Source organism: Bombus impatiens, unplaced genomic scaffold, assembly GCF_000188095.3.
Source record: "Bombus impatiens unplaced genomic scaffold, BIMP_2.2 scf_0203, whole genome shotgun sequence".
Taxonomy (NCBI): domain Eukaryota; kingdom Metazoa; phylum Arthropoda; class Insecta; order Hymenoptera; family Apidae; genus Bombus; species Bombus impatiens.
Window position 1 is genome coordinate 511,807 of NT_176622.1, and position 13,011 is coordinate 524,817.

The window sequence follows — 13,011 nt, forward strand, 5'->3', positions numbered from 1 at the left end:
CGGCAACATTGTGCCACGTTTCGGGTAACGTGGCATCATCTCGTGTTACCTGGTGTTTCGAACCCATAGAACCTTTAGACTGAAAAAATCCGCGAAAGCAATCATGCTGCAAATAACTGCGGTCCTTTACTGTCATTTCATATGCTAGAGTCGACGCTTCGAACATGCTAAATGTTCCACTTGTTTGAGCGTTAACTATTCGTACGATGTAAAATATTTTCGAAGGTTGGACAATTTTATAAATTTTACAATCTGTTAAACATTCTAGAAATGCAGATATCAATTTTACGTATCTGTCACTCTTGCTTGTATCGCTTTCTGATAACTGTATTCAATGAATTATAGGTTATGATACGTTATATGTAGGCTGGGAATTTCTATGCATTTATGGTAAATTTAAAGGTGCGGGAATGCATGGAACATCCGTAACACGGAAAAATATATAAAATCTTCCAAATACAGCACCCGTTATAATATCTAACAAGCGAAAGAAATTTCTCTCTCTACTCTTTTAGTTATCTTTATGAAAATATAAATTTACATAAGTATCTGCAGTCTAATTACGTGTAATATTTTATATATAACAAAAAAGGGAGAAAAGATGTTATATTACAACTTTCTAATAAAGCTTCGAGCAACTTACGCGATATACCTTTCTCATTTACAAAATAACCTCGCAGAATTTTGTTCGAAAGAAGTAAAGTTACTTATATGATGTCATTAAAAGAATAAAGCAAACTGTCACGATGTTAGAATCACCCAGCTAAAAAGAACTGAGAAATTTTGCCGATTCCTTTTTGAAACACGAACGAGTAAAAAGTGTTTCAACTTCCGCTGCATGTTATTAAATCCCAGGTAGCGTTTAGTGAGAAGCGTTACGCATACACGCTTCAAATGACAGATAAATCGTATAGATACAAACTATATACACGGTGTCGCAAGTTTTTACTGCAAAATACTTGTCATTAATATATATTGCGTGTATGAGTATATAAATAAGAATAAGAGAAAAAGTCATATAAATGTGGGCCTGTAAATCCTTTATGAGGAAATTATAACAAAAATACGAAATAACCAACTGGTTCCTCGTTCGCGCAATGGTCGACCGAACATTAACCTCAATGATGGACAGGTCGAGAACCGATTCTTTGCTCCTCAAGATCACCAGATATCACGCTACCGAATTTTTACACGTAGGGAATTTTGATGGAAAAAAATTTATTAATCAAGGATTAATATAAGAAAGTCCGTGACGCATTGCTTGAAATTAAAGAAAATGAACAAGCAATTCTTAAATGTAATATAACCAATTTCTCACGAATGTTAATTCATAAAAATAGCGTTCGTACATTAAATGACATTTTAACATGGATATAGAGTAAATATCCCTAGTCTGTATCTACGCTTTATCGAACAAAAACACTGGCTCCTTGTTATTCCACATTTTTGTTAGAGACTTTTGATAGAACGTTTCTAAACCTATACGTATACACTTTTTTCTCATTCTTACTGACAGAATCTGCTAATTTATATCGTTCTTCGGAAAATACCTAGGACACCCTATATCGTTGGTAGTACAGGTTCGAATACATTTCACATAATTTATTCTTGCACTGACCTTAATAATTCCTCGCGTGTTGAAACCACGCATTACTTCCACTTTCATGCTTTTAAATATATTTAACATACGAACGCTAAAAATATTCTCATTTTTATTGTAAAAGAATGTTCTACATAGTTTTATCTCTTGTAGCCTTACGTAAAAAGGAAATAGCGCGGGTTAACAAAGAACAGTAGACGCTAATGGACGCATATTGTTCAATGACACGGATAGTATTCGTCTTTGTACAATCCGATACACAATGGAATGTGATACACCTTTCGTTCGATGCACATCCTTTATCCAGTGTCAGCATTCGAACTATGTAGTCGTATACAGAGTGTCCCAGAATTGACGGTACACCGCGACTAAAAAGAAATCGAAGAAGAGGAAAAGAAGAAAATTATGTTTTCTTTCTTCGACGCCTCGTTTTGTAGAAAATGCAATCTGAAAACTGATCGAATATCGGTTCTATCGGGGAACTATCGATGAAGAACGTGTCCAATGTGGCTATCGATCGAGTGCCCATGACATCTATCGTGTATTTCAAAGTCGATTTTCTCGAGAACGAAACTTTAAACGAGGAAACTTTGCTCTACATTTTTTTCGCTTATCTTTGTTGGTAAAACAGTCTTTCGTCCAGTTGCATTGTGTTGGCAACTAAGTGATTGCGGATTTTTTCATTAGATGGTATCGACAAAAACCGCAATCGCTTAGTCGCCAATCCAATACGATTCTTACTTTGTTTAGAGTCGAGCAACTGTATGTACGTGTAGTGGACGAACTTTTAAACTCGATTCTCTCGAAAACGAAGCGTCAAAGCAAAATAATCTGTTTTCTTTCCTGTTTGATTTATTTTTGCACGCGCAGTAACTTTCCGCTTAAGCGTGCCACACATTCTGCGACATTATATCGCCAATGGTACTAAAGTTATACTAATTATATAACGAGAATCCATCCACCAACTTTGCCCATTGAAAAAAGCATCTTGAAGCTGGATTTCGTAGGTTTGAAGTTATCGAACAAATTTCATCACCGCTTCGTTCAATTTCGGAGTTGCGTGTCAATCGAACCGGAAGCAACCGTTCTCACTTTCACTGGTTTTAAAAGGACGAGGCCTGAATTTCGCGCTGCCTACCCGTTCTTTTCATGTTCCGTATAAAATGTTTAACTACTTAACATAACTCGTAATTTGTTCTTTCGCCATTACCTCACAATACCTCGACGACACGTTTCAATCGTCGCTTCGTTTCATAATTTCAATTTATGTTTCGCATCTTACGGGATAAATCGCCCTTATCGCGTAAAATACAAAATACAAATTGAAACGAACTCGATGATACCAGTTCAACGATGAACGCATCTAACGAACAACAAATTTCACAATTATATTCTAAAAAGAAAAAGAAAAAGAAAAAACGAGCGAAACGAGCAAACCTAAAGACATCAAACGCTAAAAATGTACGGGGTGCAGATGAATTCTGTGCACTGAGAACATCAAAAGAATACAATACGATCGTTGCATCGCTATCGATTAACCAACGTCTTAACATCAAGTGAAACAGCGAGACCATTCAAAAATGAAAAGTAACTGAAATCAACTAACACTTTCTATTAAATACGAAAGTGTAATACGTACGATGTAAAGGATCTACAAATTTTTACATTTAATAATATACAAGTGTCTGGTGAAGAAACTTAAACTCGGTGATTACGGTCTAAAAATTCCGCATTCCTCTATATGTTCCTTCGCATTCTCTGGCTTGCATCGATTATGAGGCGTGGTCGCTTCAAAGCAGTGCTATCAAACTTCGATCTTAAGAATAACGGAAACTGCGCAAATTCCCAATACATATATATATATATATATATATATATATATATATATATATATATATATATATATATATATATATATATATATATATATATATATATATATATATATATATATATATATATATATATATATATATATATATATATATATATATATATATATATATATATATATATATATATATATATATATATATATATATATATATATATATATATATATATATATATATATATATATATATATATATATATATATATATATATATATATATATATATATATATATATATATATATATATATATATATATATATATATATATATATATATATATATATATATATATATATATATATATATATATATATATATATATATATATATATATATATATATATATATATATATATATATATATATATATATATATATATATATATATATATATATATATATATATATATATATATATATATATATATATATATATATATATATATATATATATATATATATATATATATATATATATATATATATATATATATATATATATATATATATGCGTATATATACATATACAGGGTGGTTGATAACTGGTGGTACAAGCGGAAAGGGGGTGATTCTACGCGAAAAAAGAAGTCGAAAATATAGAATAAAAATTTTTTGTTCGAAGCTTTGTTTTCGAGAAAATCGACTTTGAATTTTGGCTCGGTATGCCTGCACTTTATCGCGTCTCGTTACAACGGATCTCACTGTAGATCGTTGTCTCGATGGAAAAATTAGAAAAAAAATTGTATTCTATGTCTTCGACTTCTTTTTTCGCGTAGAATCATCCCCTTTCCGTTTGTATCACCAGTTACCAACCACCCTGTATATACATACGTATACACAATAACGTGGAAAAGTTTCTGGTCAGATTTCGATCTTTCGCTTATATGCCAGAAGCGATATTTAAAAAATCCTGAAAGATTGACATTGGGTACGATTGTCGTACAATCGTGCAACGTTAATTAATTCCGTTGTATCCTTCGGCACATTTTCGACCGAATCGTATTATTTCAGCGATAGAAAATTTCTAAGTTTGCGGAAGATACGAGAGAATTGCTATTGATGTTTCGTTTCAACCGAAGACTACAGGGAAGCGAGGTTACTAGAACTGTTCCTTTGTTCGATTCTACGGCGAAATATGTTTTCATAATGTTAAAACTGCTCTTTATCGTAACATTGTACGTACGTTCCACTTCTACGAAACTTCGTTAATCGAGTCTTTGAATTTAACACGCTCTTTCTGTTCTTTGTCGGCTGCTATTAAAAAAGCATATCCTTCGCTGTCGTGAATCGCGGTTGAAATAAAAAGGACAATAAAAATCTACTTATCACGTTCCTTCCCTGTGATCTTCAATTGTATTTAAAACATTGAACGTCATTTGAAGGTATTCTTCCGCAGTTGAGAGCAAAGCAAAGTCGGGACGTAGCAGAGTTGAAAGTCTTTAAAATATCGCCTTCACAATATAAAGTGAAAAATCCATCTGACCGGAACTTTGTACACACTAAGATATATTTTATGTAAATATTACGATATTATATATATATATGAAAGAAGATAAACATAGAATATAAAACTGTTAAACGATATCATAACCGATGTAACGCGTTTAAAGTGAAAGTGAGATAAAAAAAAAAAGAAAAAAAAAGAAAGAATAAATGCCAATTGTAAGACTATTTTGACATGTATCTCGTTAGCTGAACGAGTAGGTTACAAAAAATACTTCCCACAAGCAACCGTGTTAAAGATGGAATATTAAAAAAAAAAGAAAAAAGAAAGAAAGAGAGAAAGAAAAAAAAGATAAAAAAAAATCTGTCTGCAAGAAGAAAGCACCTGCGCTGCCTAAAATGGAGAGACGCGAGAGATGTGTTTGATGCTGTTAGCATGCCACACAGCTTCTACAACTTACGTTGTTGTGCGGTCACAAGAAGAGCCAGTTACAAAGAGACAAAACCAGACGTCGTTCTTGATTACAACATTCACAAAGCAGGGATGAACAGATCAGATCAGGTGACTGCTTATTATCCTGAAATAGTGGAAAACATTGTTCTTTCACCTATATATAATTAACGCTACAAAAACGACTTGGCATTATAGAAGAGAAACTAGGAATATCTCGAAGCCACTCGTTCCATTGACTTGGATCGTGTCGAGTAAAGATATTTATGCAACTTTAACCCTTTCGTTAATGAAACACGCTCGCGTACATCAACGCGATAATTCATTGGCGGAGAGAACGTCTCTTCCGTTGTTCGTAAACCAGTGAGAACGTAGAAACAAAGAAGAAAGCTAGAGTTTCAACGAATTTACAAATATACACATATATTCGTAACTGTTTTCTTTCTAAAGCAAAACATTCCACAACCTTGGTCCTTGGTTCAAATTACACCGTAGGTTCCTCGGTTTCACGAAGTTTCGTCGTAAGATCGCGATGGAGTTACAGGTTGATCGTACAATAGAAGTTTTCAAAGCGTTAAAAGAAACTTACCTGCGGGCGCGTATACCAAGAACCTTCTCAATCTGAAAGTTGCCATAACGAAAGGGTTAAAAGGCCTATCGTACGATACAAATGAAAGAGTAGATGCTTCTTAGAAAAAGATTATTAAAAGAAGTTCGATCGCCACTCGTATTTATAACAATTTGCTGACAAGCATCGGCGTAAACGTGGATGGATAGCCCATCGGGAAAAATTCGACGCTGATGTTTGCTACTGCAAACGTATCTGCTTCGTCGTACACGTAGATATCGTACATATTGCCAACTATGCCTGAATAAATCGAGCATATACTTTCTTCCTCTATGTGCGAATTCGACTTTCGAACAAGGTGCTTCTATCTCGTGTATTACACTTAAATACACGCTAACGTCTAAATGTACACCACATTACTGTAACTTTCATCCGTGAATCAATCTTCGAACGTTCACTTTATACATAGCGCTTTATACAGCCTGCTCGTATGCGTGTACGCGTGCACTTTCATCTCAAGAATGATAACGTTTTAATAACTACGTAATTGCGGAAATTGAACTTTGAATAATTTTCAGTGAGGACGACGTAAAGTGTTTTTAATAATTTATAATATAAGACCGGTTAGATATATTTCAACGAGAATTTAAAATGAAATATTTCAACAGAAGGGGTATAAGGGGGGAGAAAAAAGAGACTTTCATGAATAATTCACGGTCTTCAAAGAAGACCAAGAAGTGCAAGCTGTAAGGAAAATAAAGGACTGGTTTTACTTTTTTAAATGTATGAATACGACACGTAGCGCATTATATACATAAGCTATTCGGTCCAAATCGAGTTTTACGAAGCACGTAGCGTCTATAATACGGTTCTATAATATTTAGTTTTCCAATCAAACATCGTGCTAACTCTAATGAAACTCTTGTAAATAATCGTTGCAGGAAATGGTAAAGGAAAATATATTCTAAGAGTTCAAGGGTTAGCGACTCGACTTCTTATACGGCAACTTAATATATATTTCTTTTCTTTTTCTCTTTTCTTTGCTTAATGTGCTCTTGCATGCGAGAGAGAAAAAGTGCGCTTCTCGAACAGGATGTCACTGTAACCTACTTTTAGTTAAAACACAAGCAGAGTTAAAGGATGTATTTTCAAAGCACGAAATAAGTTCGATAACTTGACCATTTTCGCAATTTTACATTCGGCGTATGTTGTATTTATAAGATAACGTCCCTTCACTCGGAGTGCAGCAAAGAAATATATTTTGGTAGAAGGAATATTTATTATGTAAAAAACGTAATACACAATTTTTCCCGTCCTCGAATAAATTTCGTAAATTCGCCAAATATATCAACAAATGTTCACACACGAAAAAAAAGAAAAAAAAGAAAAGGAAAGAACATAATAAAAAAAAAGAAAAAGAAAGTACAGCCATGGATGAAATAATTAAATTAGAGTGCATCTTTACAACAATGATGGAAATGATACAGAAATACTCTATGTACAATTTATATACAATCTATATACAATTTATGTACAGTTTATCGAGTAAATAATCGAATATACAGGGTGGTTGGTAACTGGTGGTACAAGCGAAAAGGGGGTGATTCTACGCGAAAAAAGAAGTCGAAAATGTAGAATAAAAATTTTTCGTTCGAGGCTTTGTTCTCGAGAAAATCGACTTTGAATGTTCGCTCGGTACGCCTGCACTTTACCGCGTCTCGTTATAACGGATCTCACTGTAGATCGTTGTCTCGGTGGAAAAATTAAAAAAAAAAAATTTTTATTCTATATTTTCGACTTCTTTTTTCGCGTAGAATCACCCCCTTTTCGCTTGTACCACCAGTTACCAACCACCCTGTATATTCGATTATTTACTCGATAAACTGTACATAAATTGTATATAGATTGTATATAAATTGTACATAGAGTATTTCTGTATCATTTCCATCATTGTTGTAAAGATGCACTCTAATTTAATTATTTCATCCATGGCTGTACTTTCTTTTTCTTTTTTTTTATTATGTTCTTTCCTTTTCTTTTTTTTCTTTTTTTTCGTGTGTGAACATTTGTTGATATATTTGGCGAATTTACGAAATTTATTCGAGGACGGGAAAAATTGTGTATTACGTTTTTTACATAATAAATATTCCTTCTACCAAAATATATTTCTTTGCTGCACTCCGAGTGAAGGGACGTTATCTTATAAATACAACATACGCCGAATGTAAAATTGCGAAAATGGTCAAGTTATCGAACTTATTTCGTGCTTTGAAAATACATCCTTTAACTCTGCTTGTGTTTTAACTAAAAGTAGGTTACAGTGACATCCTGTTCGAGAAGCGCACTTTTTCTCTCTCGCATGCAAGAGCACATTAAGCAAAGAAAAGAGAAAAAGAAAAGAAATATATATTAAGTTGCCGTATAAGAAGTCGAGTCGCTAACCCTTGAACTCTTAGAATATATTTTCCTTTACCATTTCCTGCAACGATTATTTACAAGAGTTTCATTAGAGTTAGCACGATGTTTGATTGGAAAACTAAATATTATAGAACCGTATATAAAAATAACAGGAAGAATTGTACCAAACTACGTCGAATTGACCTTATAAAGGATCCTAGCGTCGAAGCACGCGTTTCTGTAAAATCTTGTTATTTTCTCAGTATTAATTTCGCTCCCATAAAATTTTCCAATTAATCTGATCGGTTCGTCTGGTATCCGGAGAATGCAAATTAACTATTCCTGCAGACACGAACATTTCTTCAAACTTACAAATTTCCCATTTCCTACTGCGCTATATAGTTGCTATTTTCTTATAAACAAATTACATCCTTCACGAAAAGCAAAACTAACCTTAAAATCGATTTGTCATCGTTAATCAATTCCATAATTATAGAAATTTTCAGTCAAAACGAATATAACCCGGTTACGAACTTCGTTTACGCGATTAACAAATTACTTATTTGCTTATATCGGCAGATCTGGATATTCCGAAAGTGACATTGGACAGCGTGGATGGAAAAGGTCTGATAAACGCAGTCCCACGTTTCTTTCCATCTTTCTTTGCTTTTTTTTCACCTCCGTCTCTTCCTATATACTTTCGTCCCTCCTACTCTGTTCTACACTTCCTCGCCTTAGTCCCACCTTCCCGATCATCTTTCATCCTCCCCTCCAATCGCGCAATTCTTTCGTCAAACGGCTAATATCGAACTATAACGAATCGATAACCACGTTCGTTTCTTCCGAATCGAAGAAATCACATATTCGAGATAGCTGTTGGATAATTGCACGCTAGAAACTCTTGTTTCTCTGTGTAAATTTGTTTTTATACGGAGGAGAAAGTACAGAGGAAAGGACGTACAGAAAAATAGCTAACATCTTTTTACGTTTTCGCTGATGTTCGAAAGTGCATCGATTCGTTGAAACTTAATTTTGTTAACTTCTTGTAACGTTGTATGTACACGCCTCGATATTTTTTTAAGACATCGCAACGAGAGAATAAATTGGACGTTCCGTTATATGCAAAGGCGATGTAATACAATCAAAGGGGGCTCGTTTAATCGCAAATGATAATTCAGGCACGCGCATAGGAACATAAATTAACCGAACAAAGCGTATATTTAGTGTTATGCAAGACGAATATGAAATAATAAGAAATTAATTATGAATCACTCGTCGAGATTTCGCGGTAATAATTAAAAGAACAACTCTTTTCTCTATGTTAATTTTTATGTGTATTTTTCTGAAGATTTCTTTACTGCTTCTTATATATTTAAAAAAAAATGTTGTAATATATACCTCGTGCATGTACAAGTATGTGCACATTATAAATAAAAACTCTTTTTCCGATGAATAACGTATAGGAAATAAAAAGATAAACGGAATCTTTGAACGAAATTTCTCAATGAAATTTTTTCACAGTGAAGACACACCTTCCTAATAGTTTCAAGAAATACTGTTATTCTACGTTTAATCTACTATTATACTGCATTCAATGTATAAAATGTGAAGTACATAAAGATTCTCTTATGAACAGTATATATATCACGCACAATTTATTTTATTAATCAATACCGAATATCAATTAAAATATCAAAATAAAGAAATAAATAGAGTCAAGTAGTTTTTAAGCATTCAAAATTCCCGCATTTATTACGTTATACGTTCGAATGTTGACCAAATAGTTAATGACAATTTTCAAATCGCACGTACACCAAAAGAACTGTCACAAAGCAGAAGTCACAGAAATACATTTTTATGTTTCCATTTGCCTGATTTGCTCCGGAGAACGAACCTTGTATTTCGCTCAATGTTACGAATGCGAAAATATTCAAGCAGCTTCTTTCAAGTAGAAGGGGAAAGGTTCAAATACGTTTGCTGGTTACAAGCAACTCCACTTTCTAGCTTTATTATTCCCTACGCCAATTCTGTAGAGCATAGATTAAAAACACCTGAGGATTTATTATCTTCCATTCTATACAACATTTTTGAATTTGTTCGCCGTTTTCTGTATTAATTGTGACTCGTGAAATTATACGAGTAATTTTCAATGCTAGATAAGTCTTAATATTGTCAAATCTAGTAATCAAATAGGAAACTTATGAACCGGTTATAATTTTTCTTTTACCATCTTTGGTACATATATCTTATTCTAAAGGACAACGTTAACCAAACAACGACACGTAGCTCGAAAACGCGTGAAACATTAAACGTATTGTAAATAGTTACGTAAAGCTTAACGATTTAATGCAAAATGTAGCAGTGAGTATAGTTTGACCACTGAGTTAATCCATCCGATAGATCATAACGTCACTCCAATAACTTCGACTCTTTCCCAGTATTCAAATATAGACATTCATCCGATATTACTTTCGATTTATAATAAATTTAAAAATCAGTACATTTCAAAGAGAGAACGTGAAATAATTGGCAAACACAGCGAAATGAGCGCGTGCGCAATCTTACAAAGAAGTTGAAAATCACGTTCTAATATACATATCCTTCCTTCGAGGAATTCTTTGTGATGCCACTCGATTAACAAACGTAAACAATGCTTTTCTATAAGATTATACGTGGATGGTCGATTCGTATCGAAAAAATATCGCTTAAGATGGCTTAAGAACGTATTTGGCTTACCGCTAATGCGCCTCATGGCGGCTCACGACACGGCTCGTATCCAAAAACCGACGAGGTGGTCAATCCAGCGAGGTATGTAAATCTTCCTGTTCGCTATAAACACCATGCCACATGTACAAACACCGATCATCACCTACGCCATGCACACACCGATTCTGGAACGTAAGGTTCCCGCGCCATTGCCCACTGATGAGGCTTTTCTCGAACAAAGAAGATAACCTGCCTCCTCCGACACCGTACTTTTCCCTGTTACGTTAACGCGAATAAGTAACCAGTCGCCTCGAGAATGACTGACATACTGTTAACCGCGATCAGAGTGATTCTCTCTACGCGGCGACCAATGGATGCACTGACCGAATGTGTGGTAATTTTAAACGTACTTGAACGCGGGTGAGAAACGGCGACCAAACAGGGTATAAACTACTCCATCACGATTTCTCACGTAGCACTGTCGTCCTCTAGTATCCAATGCCACCGCCAGAGCGCTCGACCAACCGGTAATGATAAATCTCCTCCTTGTATGGATTTAGGTCCCCGAGCCGCACTGTTGGCTTTTTAAATCCATTCATTCTATCGCGTTTTCTGTACATTGTTTTCCTGTATTTCTGGTTGATATAATATCGTTACATTAAACTATAAATGTAAAGCGTTATATAGAAAAATTTACAGTGTGACATATAGGATAGTATATTCGCTTTGTATGTAAGCCATACAAAAGGCAAGTTAATCAACTGAAATTAAAATTTTTTACCATTATTAACAATATTAATCCTGCAAAAGATACACATTTATAAGTCTATGCAGTACGATAATTAACGCATAATTTAAATAACGATTTCTGAAACAACTTTAGAACACTTTTACGTTTCAACTTTCTACTAATTAACCCTCCTGTTTTCCTCGGGTCTATATTAAATTATAAATAGTTGTTAAATATTTGTTTTGGTATTCAATATTTATATATTCTACACCTTCTATGAATAAAGTGTTTTAAAAAAAAGAAGATATCTGAAGAAATACGAACGTGAAAAAGAAATAATCATGATTAAAGTCGAAAGTAACATGAATGTAAGCATTGAATGTATATCATATATTAGAAATTATTTGCAAGAATACAAATTTAAATATATTAATTTCGGAATATATATAAATTGATTTATTTAATCCTCGAAGCCTATATGTATTATAATTATAGCAATAATTTCGTTACTAAAATTTGTTTATAAAAAGGAATAAAATACATGTCATAAATAATTTATATATAGACTTCAAATAAATAAATGTTTAAAAGGTAGCAATTACGTTCTTGTACTACATAAAAGATGATGTAAGAACAACACAGTACAATAGAACTAATTATACTTAATTACCTTGTACCATCGACTTGAGTTTATGAGCACATATGCGCTAGCATGCACAGATATAATGCGATGATATAACCATATTACCAACATTTGTATACTGGCTCAATCGAAAGTAATTGTACTAATAGTTTTGGTCTCGCATCTTATTTAAGTCAAAAGTATTCTACCATCTACTTAATGTTAATAGTATATTCCTCTTTCTTTATAATTCAAACGTGAGTTATAAATGTTCTTTTTAATTGATTCACGAATTATAACAAAACAGATGATTTAACATAAATGTATAACATAAAAAATTATTAATTCTGTATAGTCTTATAGTATTTTTTTCAAACCTAACAATTTCGTTCACCTAAGATGATAATTGTAAAATTTGTACATTTCAGCAATTTAAAAATTTAACTATAAAAATATTGTTTATACCAATTTAAATAGCATACTCGACTGCTACGTTTAATTAAAAATACAGAAGACGATAGGTTCAAAAAATTAAAAAGATAGAAAATATTTAAGATGTTTTGTATTTCTAAAGACTTAAAATTAAGCTGTAAGAAAT

General features: G+C 33.1%; 1 protein-coding gene across 2 annotated transcripts in view; it reads right to left on the minus strand.

The window, feature by feature from the left end:
* Window positions 1-11,525, minus strand: part of LOC100747965 (caskin-1) — a 54,310-nt gene extending 42,785 nt beyond the window's left edge. Inside the window, exons 1-2 of one of the 2 annotated variants that reach the window (XM_012383181.3) lie at window positions 11,092-11,525; window positions 5,401-5,517 (exon numbers count right to left, since the gene is read on the minus strand). Coding sequence is in view for 1 of the 2 variants with exons in the window: in XM_003487916.4 (XP_003487964.1) it covers window positions 11,092-11,107 (16 nt within the window). In the remaining variant the exon portion in view is untranslated. The remainder of the gene's footprint in view (window positions 1-5,400; window positions 5,518-11,091) is intronic. The other variant, XM_003487916.4, reaches the window with a different exon arrangement.
* Between the last annotated feature and the right edge of the window lie 1,486 nt (window positions 11,526-13,011).